The 21,598-nt window shown below is 39.1% G+C and overlaps 2 protein-coding genes across 4 annotated transcripts; both read left to right on the top strand.

Moving 5' to 3' along the window:
• The first annotated feature begins 972 nt into the window (after positions 1-972).
• Positions 973-4,021, top strand: antkmt (adenine nucleotide translocase lysine methyltransferase). Of its 3 annotated transcripts, XM_073494165.1 has the most exons (7): positions 975-1,157; positions 1,353-1,461; positions 1,736-1,899; positions 2,016-2,120; positions 2,211-2,351; positions 2,601-2,651; positions 2,918-4,021. In XM_073494165.1, exons 3-7 carry the CDS (start codon positions 1,738-1,740, stop codon positions 3,137-3,139), a joined length of 681 nt encoding a protein of 226 aa, XP_073350266.1. In that variant the 5' UTR covers positions 975-1,157; positions 1,353-1,461; positions 1,736-1,737; the 3' UTR covers positions 3,140-4,021. The 3 variants fall into 3 exon arrangements, with proteins under 3 accessions (XP_073350268.1, XP_073350267.1, XP_073350266.1); XM_073494167.1 differs by lacking the exon at positions 1,353-1,461 and having other exon boundaries at positions 973-1,157; XM_073494166.1 differs by having other exon boundaries at positions 973-1,157; positions 1,353-1,899.
• Positions 4,022-4,920: 899 nt separating this feature from the next.
• xpo6 (exportin 6) lies at positions 4,921-20,716 on the top strand. The gene is made up of 24 exons (XM_073494164.1): positions 4,921-5,694; positions 6,870-6,960; positions 7,454-7,566; positions 7,858-8,055; positions 9,395-9,554; positions 9,859-9,936; positions 10,078-10,609; positions 11,330-11,456; positions 11,583-11,692; positions 11,851-11,959; positions 12,074-12,166; positions 13,513-13,582; positions 13,721-13,880; positions 14,144-14,236; positions 14,768-14,912; positions 15,408-15,557; positions 15,823-16,012; positions 16,144-16,299; positions 16,643-16,757; positions 16,924-17,095; positions 17,422-17,583; positions 17,700-17,798; positions 18,568-18,798; positions 20,076-20,716. The coding sequence occupies exons 1-24, from the start codon at positions 5,692-5,694 to the stop codon at positions 20,175-20,177; spliced, it is 3,459 nt and encodes a 1,152-aa protein (XP_073350265.1). The 5' UTR covers positions 4,921-5,691; the 3' UTR covers positions 20,178-20,716.
• The last annotated feature ends 882 nt before the right edge of the window (positions 20,717-21,598 follow it).

Below are 21,598 nucleotides of genomic sequence, written 5' to 3'. Positions count from 1 at the left end.
CTGATTTTACTTTTTTTTTTTTTCTAGCATGTTTGTGTGTAGTGTGCCATGGATAGGCAGGCAGGGCCTGCCGAAAAGTGACCAGAGTTACAGGGGCCTGCCAAAAAGTGACTGCACCCTGTAACTCTGGATTGGGAGGGGTTACATTCTCTGTCTTTTCAGCAATAATAGTAGAGGAAACCAGGTGCATGTACAGTGAATTTGGTCAATATCACTCCTTGCAATCCAGAGTTACAGGGTGCAGTCACTTTTCGGCAGGGCCTGCCGAAAAGTGACTGCACAGTGACACAGTGATATTGACCAAATTCACTGTACATGCACCTGGCAAACACAGAGAATGTTATGCAGAATGTAAAGGCAATCCGTTACAGTTAGCCTACAGTTCTATATATACTGCATTATTGTATTCATAATTATGCTCTTAGAAGTACAAGTTATCCAAAAAGTTACTTAAGTAAATGTAATGAAGTAAATGTAAATCGTTATTACCCACCTCTGATAGCACTTACTAATTTCTCAGTATGTGTTATATGATTGCTGTCTAATGTGACGTGGAAACACTCCTGCATTCTTTTCTGCATTGATTTCCTAATCCTCGTTATAAAATCACTGAAACAGGGATATTGAATTATGACTTTATTTATAGATCAAAGCGGTGTAAAATCACATTGCAACAACGATAACAACAATAAAAGTGGCAAGGTAAAGCATCTACCCTCATCAATTGTTGACAAATAGCCTACATTATGGAAACATCAGGTTACTTTTTTTATCTGCGCCGTTCTTTTTCCGTAGCCTCTTCACTTGGGCTACAGGACTGCAGAGTAAGTGCTGCGTCTGCCAGCTGACCCGTAGTAGACCTACGCCCACTTCCTCTGAACTGATGCGCGTTCCCGTCGGGGGCAGTCGTTTTTCGGCAAGCAGTCTCTTCTCGGCACTACACCGGAACTAATTTAAGCAAGCTCTCGTATATACGGAATATTTCGCAGACGGACCAGTCCGACGGGGTAATGTGTCCGCCCGCACTCCTGCAGGTCATTTATTTTGACCGTTTGTCACAGAGGCACAGCTATCTCTGCGACAGATTATAGCAGATAAGTACATTACATTTCATGCCTAAAATAATTCGAAGCAACAACAATACCGACATACCAAAGGTTAGTAATTTAAAAATAAATCTCTAAAATTGTTTTATAATTTGATCTCTTAATATTTTTAATAATTATTTTACTGTCCGCCGATATGGGAAGGATTGAAACATAAGTTACACAACGATGTGTTTAAAACATACATCTGCACCGTCTCTATACCAGTATAGTGCTCAGTTGTGTGCTACTCTATTGTTTTTGCAGGTTTATATTCAGACAGCCAGCCATCAGCTGATCCACTTAGCTCATGAAGATGCACCAACAAACCTTTTCTTTTCTACATTACATTGACAACACACTGTGTGCATCCAAGGTATGTTTATGGCTATCTTGAGTGTAGAAGAAAAATATGAATGAAAAAACAACCCTGTGAAGAAGAAACCAACAAGGGATTTATGTAATAATAAATGGAGGTCTAGTCTGAAATCACTGTGCAGAGCCACCAGCTTGTTTATATACTGTACTGTTTGTGTGTAGAGAGAGCCCCTCTGCCAAGTAATATACTATTTCATACAGCCAAAAGAAGATATATCTTATAACCCTTTCCCTGTAAATTTGAGTATAATCTCTAAACACATGTCGTACAGGGATGGATGATGATGCACCAGATCAGGCCTTTGCTGAGTTCAAGACGAGAGACCTTGGAGGATGGGGTGTTGCTCAGATTGCTGCTGGCACTGGGCTTGCTGTGTATGCAATGTGGGTGGGAATCCTTCAGCCTGGCTTCCGAAAAGTTCCCTTGAAGCTACAGGTATTGTCTAAATCTTCATCAATTAAGAACTAATATTGTAATTTTTCTTGTACTAAAAATGTTTTTAAAAGTTTGTTTTGGTTGTTTTATCAGAAGCTATTTAAACTATCTTTCAGGTCCCTTACATCCCCGCCAGCAAAGCTCAAGTGAACAATGTTATGACATTGCTGAGAGGTCGAAAGGGAGGCCTTGTGGATTTGGGGTCTGGTGATGGCCGCATTGTAAGTATAATCAAGATATTAGACCGCTTTCCTCTTGCACTGGTGAACAATGGCTTTTGACTGCGGTCTCTTTTTTTTTTTACCCTTAAGGTGTTGGAAGCCCATCGGCAGGGTTTCACTCCTGCTATTGGTTATGAGCTCAACCCCTGGCTTGTTCGTCTGTCCCGCTTCCATGCGTGGAGAGCAGGCCATCATGAAAAAGTGTCATACCGACGGGAGGATCTCTGGAAGGTTTGCCATTTTTCACTTGTGTTATGGCCTTAGTAACACTCCTATTCAAATTTGCAAACAGTTGCTTCACCTAAGTTACACCAACATTTGGTTCAATAGGTCAGGGAGTAAATCTTTTAGTAACTACAGACTTCAAGAAATCCATTTAAGCAAGCATCTGTCTTTTACATGGGATCAACATATTTATTTTATTCCAATTGTTACTACAGTTATCTGCCTAGTTACCAATTGCTTTGTATCTCCTCATAGGTCGACATGACGAAATGCAAGAACATCACAGTGTTTTTGGCTCCTAGCGTGGTGAGTAGTATAGTAATAACAGTAATAGAGTGACCTCATTGAAAGCCAGAGGAGATAAGGTCACCTGCAAGCATCACAGAAAGTCTTGTCTCTGTTTCAGCTGAAGATTGCAACTTGTTAAAAAGAATTGCTTGCCGTTACTTTACTACATTTTTGTAAATCCTTAATATCCCAAAATCTGTCAGCATGTTTGAGGTGTAGTTGCATCAGATTCATTATTATGGGTCAGTTTGAGTCATTTTTTATTGTGCTTTTGTGTTTCTCAGCTTTCATTATTGCAGCAGAAGTTGCAGGCTGAGCTTCCTGATGATGCCATGGTGGTAGCTGGTCGTTTTCCCTTCACTGAATGGACGCCGTGCAGGATTGAGGGACACGGTGTGGACAGAGCGTGGGCATATAGCATGCAAGCACTGAGACAGCACACCTTAGAGAAAAACGACAAGATCACAGTAATGGATGGGGACAGTGAACTAACCAAGGAGAAATGAACCAGTTGAAGCTACATGGATGTTTGAAATGATAACATGGTATTTTATTGTATATCATGAACTTACTTTTTACGAGATCCTTCACTGGAATATTGAGGCAGTTTAACCTAATTTGACCGTCTGTCTTTTTGAATTGGACGTCTCTGACAAACTATTGCTGCCGTCTGCTCCACTGTAGTACAGTGATCAGCAAACATATACATAGATTATTGGACAAAAAATCTCTTCCATTTTGATAGATGGATTTTTTTTCATTTGTTATAAGCCATGTTTGACCACATTTTAACCAGAAGTTTCTTGTCAATGGTTTCTTTTGGCATCAAAAAAAGACCACACCTTTGCCTCTAGAACGCGGAAGAAATATTTTGGTAATTATCTGCCTGACCTAAAGGAAGGAAGTGTTGTATATTCCTCAGTTTTTTGTTTGTTTGTTTGTTTATTTTTTGTTAAGTATATTCCACACAATTGGAGATTATGTACTGTTCTAGGTGTTAATTTGATTATTACTAATTTATATTATTAATGAGTATTTATTGTACAGGCCTACGTATAATTGGACAACTTCAGAGGAAATGTTGGTAGGAGGAACCAAAAATGTTAAAGCTTTGTGACTGATGGTCTGAGGCACTTTGGTGTGTTTGTGTCAGCAGGCGTGGAATGTGGCACTACAGGTTCTGGACGTCAAAGGTGGCTAGTTTGTTTTTTCCTAATCTCACAGATTATTAACACTTGTATAAACCCCATGGGGCCCAAAGTGTATAAAGGGTAAATACTGTGCAGGAACAGCAGTATCCTATTAATGGTATATTCATTGTAAGGATGACATGGTTACCACTGTATATATTTTACATACATTTACATACATTAAAATTGTCCAATCAGTTTGTTTTTGCTGTGGCCTTTTCTCTTCATTCTCGTGAATTTGTAGGTTTTACCTTGCTGTGACAGTTTCTGCTTTAAAAGTAATTGCTCTAATCTGTGTATGGTATTCAGGTGAAATTCTACTGTGGCTGACGATCTAAGGTGGGCCATGTGAAGAATGCCCTAAACAAAACAAGGAATATTGGTTTACAGTGACTAAAACATGTCATTGTTGTAAGCAGACACATATATTGTTTACATAAACCATAAACAAGCCCTAAACAAAACAAGGAATATTGGTTTACCGTGACTAAAACATGTCATTGTTGCAAGCAGACAAAGACATTGTTTACATAAACCATTCAAACAGAATGTGCAATAACGACTACATGATCCAGGCTAGCTTTAAAAATAAATGATGAGTAAGATGAATGATCTTTGTAGACAGGTATCCATTACAATGTTAGGTATGAGACAATTGTGCAATGAGGAGTAGAGAATAAAAGTTTCCCTAGAAGAGCAGACTTCCTTCAAATTGTGTGAGGTTTTTTGGAAGGTCCTGGACACAGAAAAGAAAACATTTTAGGTAAAGCACTGCAGATACATGGCTCAAAGGAGAGCAAAATCCATTAGATTTGTTACTTTAGGAGAGAGTGATTACTTTCACACTTATTTTTTAGGTCTTATATAACATGTTAAAAGCTACAGCATTTTTTCTCTGATTTATAATTAATTGCTCCTCATTTTTAAATGTACTTGCACACTTATAGTCGGTCTTACTCAAAAACGTTGCTTTTGTGAAAAATCAAAAGTGCTGTTGTTTGAAAGACATAACCGGAAATGGTGCTCTTATTGTTGTGACTGACTTGACACAAGCTGACTGGGTTGGTTGAATTCTGCGCCTAAAGAGGAAGTTGCGACGGAGCAAACCCTGTAACTAGCAAGCTAGCCATATTTTTGAGCCGCCCTAAGCATTGAAAAGGGGAATAACAAGAGCAAACGCGCACAGTATTATATATTTAGTGTTATTGCAAATTTGTCAGATATATAACGAGGGTGTGCATATTCACCCGCCCTGAAAATACAAGCGGTAAATGCAGGTTGTCGTGACAACAGTTATAGAAACATGTCAACGTTTGACAGCTAACGAGAATGATACCTTCATCCTTCTAGAAAAGCTAACGAGTTAGCCATCCGCTGCAACGTTAGCAACTGGGTAACTTAGCATCGAAACGATTGGCATAGAAAGCTAATTAACTTTGCACATTTCTCCGGTACTGGAGCTAACATTAAATGTGCCACAAAAACAAGGTTTACGTATTGATTATAACGGTAAATTACAACAACAATGCAGCTAGCCTATCAATTAGAGAAAGCTAATTCAATGTTTAGTTTATAGGCTTGGTAATTGTAAACGCATTTTATTCTAGCAGAGGAAAAAAAACGACTGAGTGTTCAACGTTGTTATTGTAAGCAAAGTCAACGACGCCAGCCTTTGCGAGCTAGCTGTGTATGGTATCGACCCAAGTAGGCGAGCAGACCATGATGAGCCCCCTCTGCGGCTACGTTCGCCAGCAACACCTTAGCTAACGTTAGCTACAGAATTGGCTAGCTAGGTAGCTAATGTTGGCTTATTACTGTAATTAATCCGAGTGCAAATAAACTGAAGAAACCAACTGAGCCAGCTAAACATGGTAAGGAAAATTTAACTCGCATTATTTTCCAAGTTATTCACGTTCTCTTCCTGTCCTATTTGCTAGTAGCTAACGTGGTGCACATGCTTTTGAGTCGATTATTTGACCAGGAAGACCTCACGTTATGTTAATAAAGTATTTAAATATCTTTAATCGTGTATAATTGTATGCACTGCAGTTCTTAATGCCTATTAAGTCATATAACGGTTTGCTCGGGGCCAGGTATTTCACGGGATGTGACAGCTTGTTAAGCCATTTCACGGTACAAGACGCCCATCTTGCAAAACCAAATATTTGCTTTCAGTTGTGTTAAGCCTCGGCAAGTTGTGGCTTATTTGAGGAATTCAGACCTGCCTGACACAGGAGGTGCCCTTTAAAATCTCAATTTGCTATCTCACTTTGGCCTAGCAAGGCCCAACTTCCTCTACTATCTAAGCTTGGTCAACTATCATAACTATTATAATACAAATGATTTGTTATAATTACAACTTTCTTATGCAACCCTCAATTTGGAATCATATGAGCAAGTCCGATTCCAGTTGTGAACAGTAGAAATACTCAGTTGTGTGAACTGTGTTTCCATGACACCCTGCCTAAATGTATTCAATCCCAACATCAGTCATACATGTGCAAGGGCCAATTACAGTTCTGTGGAGGCAAAGGCATGTTTCCTGTTCATTAAGTCATCCACCTGAGCAAGATGTCTGAGATACCTCTGCAAGCACTAGCTTACAAAAGGTCTCATCTTTTGATCAGTTAACAGGGCCTCATGTTGAAGTACTCTGCACATACACATAGACATTATTTGCTAACACATAATGGATGAGACTTGGCCTTTTAAAAATACTTATTACTTGTTATGTAAACAAGATACTTGAATAGCAATGCATTGTTCACTGTGAGGATGAGTTTCTTGCTCATGCACAGGTGTTTGGAGAGGTGCATTGAGTATCTGCTGTCAATGTGCACATTAGATACTGCAAGACATGCAGTACAAATGAAAAAAATGTTTCTGTCAGATGGACAGATGCTGGTCTAAGTATGATTTTTGTCATGATAATAGGTAGAAGATTATGACAAAAATACAGAATTCAGTGGTTTAGGTTATGCATATTGTTAATTAGATAGTTTAAATGTGCATTTTGTACTTAACTTTACCTTCTATTATTCACCAGGCATCAGAGGAGGCATCGCTGCGTGCTCTGGAGAGCCTTATGACAGAGTTTTTTCACAGCTGTACGACCAATGAGCGAAAGAGAGAAATAGGTATGCTTGCAACATGTCACTGCAAATTAAAAACAAGACTTTCAAGTTTAAAAAAGGGGAAATTGAGTTTAATTGATAACCTTTTACACCAGGGTCAGGTTAATATCACATTTACTTGTGTTAAATGTAAAGGTATCTATTGAAATAGATCACTTAATTGATTTAATCTTGTTTTTTGATTAAAGGATAATGAGATACATGAGGCCTTCTATCTTTGAATATAGATTTGCCAACCTGCAAAATTTATTAAACACTTGGTACATAACTGAAAAAAATACAATGTACTGTATTCTGACATATACTATAGTGTAGAACAGGTATAGTTGTCACCTGAAGAGTGTTTAATATGATCTGACGTTCTTTGCTTTCTCTTGAGAGTATTTTTTGTGTTTCTTTTCTATGCACTTCCTGTGTTGTGACGCATTACTTTCAGTCTAGCCTACATTGCCTTGAACCTCTGTCAGAGATCATGCCTACTTCCTTTTTTCTGCAGAGGAGCTGCTGAATAACTTTGCACAGCAGAGTGGAGCATGGCGCCACTGTTTGTTCTTCCTCTCCAATACTCGAAATGAGTATGTCATGATGTACAGTCTCACAGTATTTGAAGTAAGTCTTCTAGGTTGGAGATACATATTTTCAGTTTAGCACTGTTTAGCACTGTCCAGGACCTTCTTTACCTTTTTATGCTTTGAAAATAAAATGGTATGCTGAGAAAAATGTTGTTTTACAGGCACTGAGAACAGAATTTGGTCAGGCTCTTTTCCCCTTTCCTCATTTCTTTAATTATGCAAAACAAGTCTGCAATGTATTGCACAAAGTTGTACAATACACTTTGCATGGGTTAAAATGTCTCCTTGGGACACAGCTTTGACAGCCAATTGTTCCTTTTATTTTCAGAACCTGGTGAACAAGATGTGGATTGGTGTTGCTTCACAAGACAAAATGGAGATTCGCAGCTGTCTGCCCAAACTCCTACTTGCACAACACAAAGCAGTGCCGTATTTCATCCGTAACAAACTCTGCAAAGTCATAGTAGACATTGGTCGCCAGGATTGGCCAATGTTCTACCATGATTTCTTTACAAACACTCTTCAGGTAAGCCCTGTTGATGTTGTTTCTGTTAATAAATAATGAATTAATTCATATGTTTAATTTAAGTTTTAATTATCTCTGTGTGCTGGTTGACTAAGGCACAGAAGATACATTAAAAAGATGGAACTACAGGGTTCCCCAGTACCTCAGTTGGTAGAGTGTGCACCCCATGTACCGAGGCTGTGACCTCGCTGCAGCAGCTCAGGGTTCAAATCCAACCTGTGGACCTTGGCTGTATGTCATCCCCACTCTGTCACCCCATTTCGTGTTACTCTTTAGCTGCTCTATCTTATAAAGCCATCAAAAGGCCACAAAATTATAATATTAATAAGACTACAAAACCATAGCACCTCTTACACTGAAGATGTGCTCTTTGATAATGTAAATTTGCTCTAAGAGGTTTACTTTATTGAATTTAACTTGATGTGGTTTGAACAATATATTCTAGTTATTTATAATTTGCGGTCCACAAACAGAAAGTAGTCATGTTGTGATATGAGGATGTAGCTGGATGTGAACAAGTGCTGAATTATGACTCACTACAAAATTGCTAAATGTTTTTCTTTTAAAATCTTACAACATTGCACTGTTGCTTGGTGGATATATTAGACTATTGCTCATGAGCACAGTTTTGAAAAAGAGCTTTGCAGTCCCTCCTCAGAGGGATGATTCAAAGAGGGATGGAAAGAGTTTCTTTTTGTTGTAGAATTAAAATTCAATGGACTACACTGATTACATTTAAATAGAAAAGTCAAGAGTCTACATGAGAGGTCCCTCTTCCTTCAGAGCAAGGGGATGGCCTAAGAGTAAAATCGCAGCTGAGTTGTGGTTGACTCTACATAGATAAGATTAAATGTGAATTTTTCATCTTTAAAACCCTTGAAAAACACCTATTTCACTGTTTGACACTAGATTATGAGCAAAAAAGTAATAGATCAGATAAACTCGTGGGTTTCCCCTCAGGAAAGTGTTCAGCCAATGTGTCAAGCCACACGCAAGAGATTCTGATGCATTCTTTTCTCATGATCAATTTACCGAGCAGATGATGTCCTAAACAGCCACACATATTATTAGGGATGCACGATAATATCGGCAAATAAAGGCTTATATATAGCATAGCATAGCATATATATAATTCGTTACAGAAGAAAAGGCCTACCTCTGAGATAAAACACTGTGATTTACCCTGAAATGGCTACCAGCCCTCATAAAGCATTTATTAGGGTCCCTGCATGGAATAGTCTGGGAACTGGTTTGAAAGTACTGTAAGTGGTGTTCAAAATTCAGTCATCCTCAACTTTATTGACAGAGCTATTGTCTGTTACTCTCTTGTGAACTACAGTTGATCCAGTCCCCAGCTCTGGCCCCATTGGGGTTGGTGATGTTGAAAACCACATCAGAAGAACTTGCATGTCCTCGAGAAGACCTGAGTGTCGCCAGGAAAGATGAGCTTCGTAAACTTCTGCTGGAGCAGGTACCGACAGTGCTTGGACTGTTGACAGGTGAGAACAACCTTTAATATTATGTGCAAAGTGATTTCCTCAGTTGTAGTTGATGGAACATCAATGTTGGTGCATTTTTTCTGAATAGAAGAAAAGCCTGCAGGCAAGATGTAGAGAAGAGATTTATGCTCTTACTGTTTAATCTATTTCTGCCATCTAGCTATTATGCAGAACTGGTACTTGATACATGCAAGTGGGTGTAATCTATCAAACAATGACTGTGCTAAGCTTAACAGTGCTGTCACTAAGTGTTGTCAGTATAGTAGGTACACTTATAGAAATGCTGTATGAATTTGTTTTGCAGGTATTCTGGAGACTTACTGGGACAAGCACAGTGTCATAGCTTCCACCCCACCTCCCTCACCCACCTCAGGGGAAAGTGGTGAGTGAACTGTCCTTAAGTTACCTAAAACTGCAAAGACTTGCTAGTATCGTGGCGACATTGACCACAGCAAACTTTTTATCAAGTTGTTTGTTGTTGGGTGTTAACCAGACTATTTTTTTTGTCCTTTCAATGTGCCAGTGGAATTGTTGGGGAATTTGTTTCAGGGCAGCCAGTACTCAAAGCTGCTTTGCCAGCCCATGGCAACATTGGACAATGAGAGTCATCAGCTCTGTTGTCTCGTTTTGGAGTGTTTGGCTCACCTGTTCAGCTGGATCCCGCTCTCCACAAGCATCACACCCACACTGCTGGCATCCATTTTCCATTTTGCACGTTTTGGCTGTGATCTTCGGACAAAGGCCAAGATAGGATCCTTCATCTCCTCCAACTCCTCATCTTCAAACGGGCAGCTTAATCCTGGGACAATGCCACCAACATCGAACGGAGGAGGGCGAAATGGACAGCAGAGTGAGGGCAACAAGGTGGATCGTGCCCGGCTCGGTGTACTCGCCATGACCTGTGTCAATGAGCTTGTGTCAAAGAACTGTGTGCCAGTGGACTTTGAGGAGTACCTGCTGCGCATGTTCCAGCAGACCTTCTTTCTCCTGCAGAGGCTGACACGAGAGAATAACGCTCATACAGTCAAGAGCCGCCTACAGGAACTCGATGAGAGGTATGGCTCAGTCCATTAGCTGAAACTAATGTTTGTGCATATGTAAATTTGTGCAGACTATAGAGTGTATTCTTCTTTGACAATTCTAGCATGTGGTCTGAAAACCTTTCTCATACCTATTTGCAGTCAGAAGTTGCACTGTGGTATTTCTTTTAGTAGTTATCTTTCAAAACGGCCTTTGTTTTCATCACTTCTGCTGGTCACACTGGCTCTATACAGCCATATACCTCAGCTCTATCTGCTGAGTTAACATAACTATATACCATATGAATCAATCTCAAGTGTTAAGACGGTCACTTTTGCAATCTCAGTTTCTACGTCAACCCAACCAAAAGCTGCCAAAAGCTCATGCAAGACAGTGATTCGCAGACTGTACATAAGTCACTAGGCTCCATTTAATCACCTCACATCATCTGTGACCTCCCAGTCATTATCAACCAAGTTTGTGTGGTTTGTGCAGACACAAGCCGTATTGTCACTGTCCAGGTTGGATAAGTCATATAATTAAAACTATCTTTTATGGCGGATTGCTGAGGATGAATTGAGCAGTCTCACAGCCTGAGGAAAGAAGCTGTTCTGGTCTCTGGGGGTACAGTACGACACTATAACACAGTTAATTGTGTTTCACCATCGTTATTGTCCACAGCACCCAACGTATGAAATGTTTCTTGTACTAGTCTTAATGTTAAGTTTGGTAATGTTTTCTCTTTCCTCTTGCAGTTACTTGGAAAAGTTCACAGATTTTCTGCGCCTGTTTGTCAGTGTTCACTTGAGGCGGATTGAGTCTAGTCCTCAGTTTCCAATTGTAGAGTTTCTTGCTCTGCTTTTCAAGTACACCTTCAACCAGGTAATTATCATTTGGTTGAACAGTCATTTGTTTATGCAGTATACACCAAAGGTTGTTATTTCTACAGATTTTTCTGCTAACTATGAGTTCTGAGAGATTACAATACTTCTTCTCCCTGGGTTTTAGCCTACCCACGAAGGCTACTTTGCCTGTTTGGATATATGGAGTGTCTTTTTGGATTTTCTAACAACCAAAATCAAAAGCAGACTCGCTGACAGAGAAAGTGTTCTAAATAGGTAAGTTGCTCAAAATAAAACTATTATTCCTTTTAAACTTCTGTGGTGTTACCCATTGAACAAAAAAAGATTGCATCAAAGTAGTGCAACCTTATAAAATATGATCTAGTGTGCCTGATTTTTGACTGACTTTTGTTTAAAATGTAATATCTTCACAGGTACAAAGATGCCTTAGTTCTTCTGTTAAGGGAAGTACTGAATCGCATACAGTTCAGATATAATCAGGCCCAGTTGGAAGAACTGGATGATGAGACTCTGGACGATGATGTAAGAACAATTTAGATATATCTCACAGTCCGTCAGTTTCATCTTTTACTTTGTGTCTCTTGTAGCCACACAACGTCTCTGATAATCTGATGATCTTTTATTTGGTAACTATAGCAACAGACTGAGTGGCAAAGGTACCTGCGTCAGAGTCTGGAGGTGGTTGCCAAGGTGATGGAACTGCTCCCATCCCATGCATTCTCCACTCTGGTAAGAGTTTATGTTGGTGTCACCATGACATTTTGTAAGCTTTTTAGGCATCTTTAAGTGTACGTCTCTGGACCATTTTAGTGCTCCAGCAGCTGCAAATTAGCTGCAGTAGTAGATTTTCTTCAGTACTGATATGGAAAGTATTTGCTGGGCGCTAAATTTGTTTGCTAACTGCATGAATGCCTGCAATTATAGAACACGAAACATCTGTGTGTACACTGTAGCTTCCTAAAACATAAAAGCAAAATTGACTCCCGAATACTGTATTAGAGCACTTGGCCTTGATTGACTGCCAGATGTGCATTAAAATTGTGCATCAGACTTGTACTCTCTTTTTTTGTCCATCCGTATACTGTACATTTGGGATTAAATGCTGTTTCCCAGCAGCCTATGGTGCAGCAGTTAAACAGGTTGACACTGGAGTGTAAGTCATAAAATACATCACTTAAAGCGTACAACATAAAGTCAACAAATCTGTTCATAACATAATAGTACAAGAGACGAAGATGATAGTTCAAAAAACATAAAGACTATAAGACAATGTGATCATGTCACCTGTCATTGTCGACAGTTTTGGTACTTGTCAAATAATTGTGTCAGATATATTAAATTATTGGTATCTACAACAGTGTCACTAAATACTTAATGCTAAGTTGGAACAATAGGTTAAAGTCACTAAAAACAAGTTCTCTCAAGATAAATAATGTACACAGTGGAGGACACATTTTAGGTAAAACATTTTTTAATGGTAACTGTTTTAACATTTTGCTCAGCTTTAATGACTGGTTAGACCTGAATGTCACATTTAAAGTAAACTTTAACCTAGGAGTAATAAGGCAGAAGTAGGGTGATGTACGTGTGTTACAGATATGATGAGTTAAGTGTGCAATATAGAAACTTGCATTTCACTTTCAGTACAGATAGCAAACAGGAAAACAGCAATATAATCACATAATTTTATAATAATGTAATACAATAAATAAAAAAAAAAAGTTTAGTTTAGCTGTTAACAACATGTCAGGCTAAATCAGGGCACATATCAGGAGATAAGCTGCAGTCTTTAGTAAAATAACATGTTCCTCTTTGTTGATATTGTGTTTGGTTCAGAGGTTTTCTGCTCTTCTATTTTTGTGTTGCATTTCCGTATTGTGCATGATACATGTTTTTATGTCTGCTGTTTTCACTAACGTGTCTTTATACTAACAAGTTATGGCTTAAAGAAAAATTCAAAAGAAACTGGATTATTTTCACATGGTTATGGATTTTATTAATACATGTCCAGAAATGTATCGTGATAGATCCCAGTCAGTGGCAGCCTCCTCCTTATTCCTCTTTTCTCTCTCAAGTTTCCAGTCCTCCAAGAAAATTTGGACGTATACATGGGTTTGCAGCAGTTTATTGTCACCACTGGCACAAGTAAGTAGCCTTCCTTTTGTTTTCAAATTTTCTCTCGCTTCACCCTCTGTCTTTTGTACTGAGATACAATCACACAGAGTGATACTAATTGAATACAGAATAATGTGTGGATGGCTTTTCATGATGTTCTTCTTTCAGGTCGGAGGCTTAATATCTCTGCAGAGAATGATTGCCGTCGACTTCACTGTTCTCTCAGGGACCTCAGCTCCCTACTTCAAGCTGTCGGACGCTTGGCTGAGCATTTCATCGGAGAAATCTTTGCTGCACGTTTCACTGATGCCCTGGCAGTGGTGGAGAGGTCTGTTCTCTAAATGTACTTTTTCAATCATTAAGAAGTGTTTCTGGTGCCTACATCATGAGAATATATTGTTTAACATGCATCAACAAAACTGCCATTCTGCAGTCAATAGTACTGAATTGCATTCATTCTTAAGTTGGTTGCTTTCTGTTCCAAATGTTTAGTGTTGATTGATTTTTAGTGGTAATTGATTCTCTGTCGACTGTCATCTCGCTCCATTTAAAAAGCAAAATATCATAACGGACCCCTGTTTCTTTTTCAAGGTTGGTTGAAGTGACTTGCTACGGCTCTCAGACCAGCCTTTACGACCTCGAGACCGCTGTGCCTTCTGTGCTCAAGCCAGACCTCATTGATGTGTGAGTATCACATGTTTAAAGTAAAGGTCAACCATAACATGTGATGTCACACTATTGGGAACTATGGTTTCAGTTACAAATAACAAAACTAAGCTGTTGTGTTACGAAATGCTGTTTGCAGCGTTTTGCAGACCATAATGGGGGAACTGAGTGTGTGAACACTAGTTTGAGTGTTTGTGTGAATAAAGACACTTAACAGTCATATTTCACAGCACTGAAAAGCAGCTCTTGCTGTTAGCAGTGTGAAGTTGCCTCCTGTTGGTAGCCACCAGAGCTGCTGTTTTACGTAATGAATTCCCAGAATAACTGTATTTCTTGAACTGACCTGATAAAAATCCAGATCAATCTTTATCACATTTAAATTTTTTGTTTCAGTGCTTAATAGAATTTTATGACTAACACAATTAATACTGCCATGAATAAACTAAACATATTGCAAGTAACATTATTAAAAGCTTAATAAACAGGAATCACCTTTGTTTGATTCACTGTTTTACTGTGTGTGCATGTGTGTTGCTTTGTTCATTACAGACATGCGCAGGCTCTTGCTGCTTTGCAAGCCTACTCTCATTGGCTTGCACAGTTCTACAGTGAGGTCCACAGTCAAAACCAGAGCCAGTTCATCAACCTCATCACATCTGCAATAGATGCCAGCAGCCCACTCATCACAGCTAAGGTAAATTGACTGATAAGTATCTGTTTATGTGTTTTCTTTTGTCTTTTTGTTGTTGATTTATGCAGAATCTCTTGGTCGGTTAAGGAATTTTAATTGATTATGGGTCAAACATAAAGTGCAATTCATGTTTACTTGCATCAAAAAAACTGTTGGTTATATGTTGACACAGTAGTTCATTAAGGAGGATGTCTGATATGAAATATGCTGACACTTGACACTTTTGGCCCCTGTTCACGAGAACTTCTATTTGTGTGTTTTTTATTTAGCTTCTTTTTGGTTAATATTCCCCTTTCTTGAGCATTAAAAGCTAATTTTAGTATAGCTTTTATTAACTATTAGTCAGGTAAAGACCATATTTCACCCATTTTCAAATCTCCTACTGAATGGCATTAGAGAAAACAATCAAATAGTTTTAAACACTTGGGAGGGTTAAATAGTGAGAAGAGAAACTGAGTGGAAATTGTTCGCATTCAAACACTTATATTCTGTCTCCAGGTACCAGAGAAGTTGCTGCTCTCAGCATGCCACCTGATGGTTTCCATAACCTCTACAGTGCGGCCTGTGTTCTTGGTCACTTTGCCAGCTGTTCAGAACATCTTCAACCTCATTACAACAGAGAATCAGACCCGCAGACTTCCCCAGGAGGTACAACTAAAAAAAAAACTAAATCATGGATTTGTTCAGTTTAGTACACCTCTCAGTAGCATAAGAGGTGTACTATTGTAAGACTTTAATAGTTCATAAGACGGATGATTTGACAGTTTCTGTCTTCTGACAAAAGAAACACTACACAAGCATAACCATTATAAGTATGTGGATTTTTAAAAAAGATTGAACACCTTGAAGTGCCATCAGTACATGAAGTAATTGCTTTATGTATATTTGTATCTGCACTTGCCTTCTCCTACAGGCTCACATGTTGGTGTGTAGGGCTTTGTCCAACATGCTGTTACTCCCGTGGCCGAATTTACCAGAGAATGAGCAGCAGTGGCAGACGCGCTCCAGCAACCACGCCAGCCTACTGGCAGCACTTACTCGAGAGTATCGTATTTTAAGAGGGACAGTGAACATTACTCCACGGCAACCCGATCTGAATAACAGTCAGTATTTCTTTCTTTATTTTGTTTCTTGTTTTGTTACTGTTATTTTTATTACACTGATGTCCTTTTTCACACCCTGCCATTTCTTTGTCCTGCGCTAAGTGTGTTTTCTGACTGTTTCACCACCACAGTGAAAGCAGTGATACAACAGACCCTGCCTGTGCTCAGAGACATGGTGGACAGCATCTCTGGGGAATCCACTAAATCACGTCAGATCTGTTACCAGAGTCTTCAGGAATCTGTCCAAGTGTCCCTCAGCCTTTTCCCAGTGTTTATTCAGCAGCCAGGTCAGTGTCTCTCATCTACAGTATAGCTATCCATCTAGAGATTATCACAGTATGAAGTTGATCCTATCTGTCTATTTCGTTTTCTGTACCTACTTGTTCTGTCACAGCGGACTGAGGACTATCCTTGTATGCACTGTACTTGGAAGACAAGTAGAGAAAATCGTATTGGTCACATAAAAGAAACTGTCCTAAGATCACTACAAAACCGTACTCTGTTTGCATAGAAAGAATTGGTAGCGTTTTCAATTAAATGCAGTTAATAATAATTAATACAAAAATTAGAAACTTAAACAAAAAGGTTTGTCTGACTGACGAGCTGTTAATTTTTACTTCTCTTTTCCAGATGTGACAGATGAGATGTTGGCCTTCTTCTTGACACTGTTCCAGGCGTTGCGCGTACAGATGGGCGTTGCCTTCACAGGACAGATCATCCACACTTTTCTCAGCATGTTCACCAGGTAAAAAAAAAAGTGTTACTTCTCCACAATTATTAAAAACTAATGCTACTTTTGTAAGTCGTAGTCAGTTTTATTACATCCTGTCTAGATAGATTAAATGGCATTGGGGCAAACCCTGAAAACGTTGGTATCACCCTAATTAATGCAATGTCACAATGTGCTCCAGGGAACAGCTGGCAGCCAGTATTTTGCAGGAGGGCAGTGCAGGATGTAGAGTGGTACAGAAGTTCCTGAAAATCCTGCAGGTGGTGGTGCAAGAACCAGGCCAAGCTTTCAAGCCCTTCCTGCCCAACATCCTCTCTCTGTGCATGGAACAGGTTTACCCGGTTGTGGCAGAGGTAAGTTGGTGCTCACCTGTTTTGAGTCGACATTCATTCTGCGGTTTGATTTTATTTTTTTTATTTTTTTTGCATCTGCACTCATTTGCCTGCTTGCACCTATAATTAGCATGTGATGTCACTTCTTCCATCGGAAATCAAATTTCCCTACAGTTAAATATGAATGATGTTGAAAAGCCTGTATTACATGAAATAATCACATTAATAGTGGGCAACAATTACAATAATACTTAATGGTGATATCATTCCGATGCTATCCTTTTTTCTTTGGCATTCATCAAATTTCCTGGATTACAGATGCTCATTCAATCTCTTGTCTTTGATAGCGTTCTTCCCCAGACGTCAAGGCAGAGATGTTTGAGTTGCTATACCAAATACTTCACCAAAACTGGAGATACTTCTTTAAAACTTCAGTCTTAACAAGTGTCCAAAGAGGAGCCCCTGAAGATACCATGGAAAATGAGGCCCAGTTCACAGCTGCCATGCAGGTGTGTGTATGCATGTGGCTTAAATTGTCATCATAGGCCTTTTGGATAGATTGACAGTCTTGTTACGACAAATTGTTAAATTGTGAAACTGACTTGTTTTGAAATATTTTTCCCAGGCTTTCGGACAGTCTTTCCTGCAGCCTGACATCCACATCTTCAAGCAGAATCTCTCCTATTTGGAGTCACTGAACAGCAAGCACAAGTTGTATCACAGAGTAGGTTGGGCTTTTTTGATAGTATGTTTGTTTTTAAAGGTGCTGTGTGTTAGAGTGCAGTTAAAGTTGTTAAATCACTTTCAAATTCTGTATTTCACTTATTCTCTTTCAATAGTCTGCAGATTGTCCTCAAGGGGCAATTTTTCAATGATTATCAAACCACTTATACATTTGACAACCTTCACTATTTATAGAAAGGGACGTGTGCCAATGTAAATATGTCAATGTGACCTCATACAAGTTATAACAGCTGCAAATTGAAGCAGCCTTTTTTAGGATACCATTTGTATGAGGTTTTATATTTATCCTATATTTATTATCAGTAAAACTTGTTAGACTTGTTAGAAGTTAGTTGTTTTTTTTTTTCTTTTGGCTTTTCATCCCTTTCTGACAAATAATCTAGTTATCAATCAGTAAGAGAGAGAACACATGGTAGCACTCAGATCAGTGTCACCTTTGTGCTATTCCCAGTGACTACAGTAGTTGGAAGTACGTTATGATAAGATTTAATACATAGTATATTTTAGATCAAACACACAACTGTATTCATAAAAAGAAAAAAGAACTTGGTCTGTAATTAAGTCAACAGTGAATGGGCCCCAGTCCATCTGTCTGTCCTACACAAAACGTAATTCTTTCATGGTATATTTGATAAAAGGATTCACCTGTAATGAAGACAACTGGGTCCCTTCGTCTTTGTCATCATTCTGTGAATGATTGACATCTACAGTGACTCTGATGTCATCGTTTTGTTTTTATCATCCTTCAGAAGCTTTTCCGGACCTCCATGCTCCTCCATTTCATCAACGTGCTGCTGCAGGTCCTTCTTCACAAAAGCCACGACCTTCTTCAGGAGGAAATCACCGTTGCTATTTACAACATGGCCTCTGTCGACTTTGATGCCTTCTACTCGGCCTTCATGCCAGAGTTCCTCAATGGCTGCCAGGGTGTGGACACCAGCCAACGGACTGTTCTCGCACGCAACTTCAAGCTTGAACGGGTAAGATGGACATTTTTAGTAACGTTTTTTCTCCCGTTTAACTGAAATCACAGTTTCAAAGTTAGCAAATGCAAAAGTTCTTTGAGTAAATCTCACAGACTTGACCAACTGTTACATACACTATATGGCCTAAAGTCAGTGGACACCTGACCATCACATCTATACTAGCTTGTTAGATATCCCTTTCTAAAACCATGGTCATTAATATGGAGTTGGACCCCCCCCCCCCTTTTGTGGCTATAAAAGCTGCCACTCCAGTCAGAAGACTTTCCAAAAAATGTTGCGCTATATATGGGATTTTGTCCAATCAGTCAAAAGAGCGTTTGTGGGGCCAGGCACTGACGCTCATAATCAGAGTTGTACTTTCTTCCAAAGGTTAACTGAGGTCTAATCTGCATTGCAGCGATTAGCCGCAGTGTTTGTTATTGTACAATATCATGTTTATATGTATATACAAGTCTATTCTATTTCTTACCTTTTTAATTTATATTGTTAATTTTTGGCTATTGTTATTGTTTTTTGTAAATATTCTGTCCTTTGGCTGCTGTGGCAAACAAATTTCCCCGTTGTGAGACAATAAAGGAATACTGATTCTGATTCTGTTGTGTGGCGGTATGGGAGTGCCTTATTTGTTGTGAACTTAAACATGCTGCTGCTCGAACATGGGAATCCATTTCATCAAGCTCCCAATGCACAGTTTTTGTGTTGATGTGAGGAGATTTTTATGCGCAAACGCCCTTGTTGGCCCCACTATGGGTTTGCATGGTCTACCACTTCCTGGCTGAGCTGTAGCTTCCCCAGGAAACTTCCACTTCATAAAAACAGCACTTTGAGTTGACCGGGGTAGATCTAGTAGTGCAGAAAGGTGAGGAAATTATATGTGACAAAGGTGGCATCCTATGACGGTGCTATGTGTGAAGTCACTGAGGTCTTTTCAGTCCATTCTCAATGTTTGTTATGGAGATTTCATGACTATGTTCTGGATTTTATGCCCCCGTTAGCAATGGGTGTAGCTGGAACCTGAGCTCAGTAATTACTAGGAGTGTCTACTGACTCTTGACCATATAGTTCACTGCTGTATAGGGTTAACAATGAAACTACAATATGTTTAAAGATTGATTTTGAGCATTTTCAGTATCACCCTGTATCACCAGTGTTGTTTTTCTCATTTGCCTGTTGTACTGAATGTTGTTTTCTTCCTCTCTTCACTCTAAACATAGTCAACTTCTGTCTCCTCTGTAAAGTAATAGGTTCAACTTTTTCTCTTCTTTCTCCAGGACTTGCCTTCGTTCACTCAAAGTGTGCAGCGGCTGGTGAATGACCTTCGCTACTACAGACTGTGTAATAGTAGCCTGCCCACAGGCACCATCAAGCTATAGCACAATGACTGCTTGAACCACTCCACACTTCAACTATGATCAAGGACTGCCTGTGCTGACCACTTTGCCCAACACTCCTTCTCCAATTCTGCTTTGCTCCACCTATTCAAAGTGATAGGCAGGAACAACACACATTGTTTGGTTGAGTAATGGGAGGTTGAGGATGCTGCTGATTTTTCTCTTTGATTTCTACTGTAGAAGGTTGGCGCTTAATTATTTTTTTAAAAGCAGCGCCCTCCTTATGTGTTGCCAATGATAATTTGGCAAGAAACGAAACCTGGTCTGCAGTTGGCTTTTGCCCAGACCCGGAGCAGTCTGAGCCAGGCCTTCTTTCCCAAGCCTCCGCAACAAAGCTGGGCTGGGACTGAGCACTTTCAACTCATTTTGAGTTTTTAAAATGTCTGCTTTTATTCATTATGCCTTCAATTTTTTTCATCTCCAAAGGAGACAGACTCTCAACTTAAGATCTTTCATATCATTCCATTCTGAAAATGAGAAAATCTGCTTGATTAATAAAGTGCTTTTTTTAGTAAAACTCAGGTACTTGTTATCTCATGATTTTATTAACTCTTGCAGTGTTGTTACAGTATTGTTTGTAAGGATAATGGTTGTATTAAGAGATTTCAGATTTTTCTGTATGTTGACACTGTTTTGCTTTACACTTGTCAATGGCATCCCTTTAAAATTGCTTTTAACTTAAATTCATCTAGTTCAATTGCTGATTTTTTTGTTTTTTTCCAGCCAGTAATTTTTTAGAACACATGCACAAATAATCAAATAGTCTGTCTGGGTCTTGACAGAGCATATGGATGAGGCAGATGTTAGATTTATGAATTGTCTAAAACCCTTAGACAGATTTAATTTGTAGCATGCAACAAATGTTGAGGACACAGCATGCGGGTGATAGGAAGCATCAGCACAGGAAGAAGAATTAAACAACTTCACAAACCGACATAAAATGTTGCATCATCTCTTCTGTCGGTTGAACATGCAGCTTCAATGTTGTGGTCTGTTCCCTCTCATCTTGATGCTTAATATGTATTAGCTATGTCTGTAAAATTATGGATATTGTCACTGTAAAGTATTAGGGTTCTATTTAGTGTAGATTGAACTCAGTGAAGACTTTCACTGCATTGGAAATTAACCTAAAATGTCCTATAATGACAAAGATTTTCATATTGATGTGCTTTTATTTAAAGGGAGTCCCACCATTTTACACCGCAAGATCACTGTATTCATTACTATTAGTGTGCTTTATGTCTTGTGGCTGTCCAGTGGAGACAATAACCATAGCCTGCTTTACAAACTGGTTGGAGCTTCAAAGGGTAATAAGTATGGCATGTAGTGTTTAATGAAGAGACAGTTGAGTTGTATGGTGGGAAATGTAGGATCCAGCATTTTTGGTAGCTAAAAAATATAAC

This window comes from Pagrus major, chromosome 23, assembly GCF_040436345.1.
Source record: "Pagrus major chromosome 23, Pma_NU_1.0".
In the NCBI taxonomy this organism is placed as follows: Eukaryota; Metazoa; Chordata; class Actinopteri; order Spariformes; family Sparidae; genus Pagrus; species Pagrus major.
Note: the sequence above shows the minus strand (reverse complement) of the source record. Positions and strands in the feature narration are given on the sequence as shown.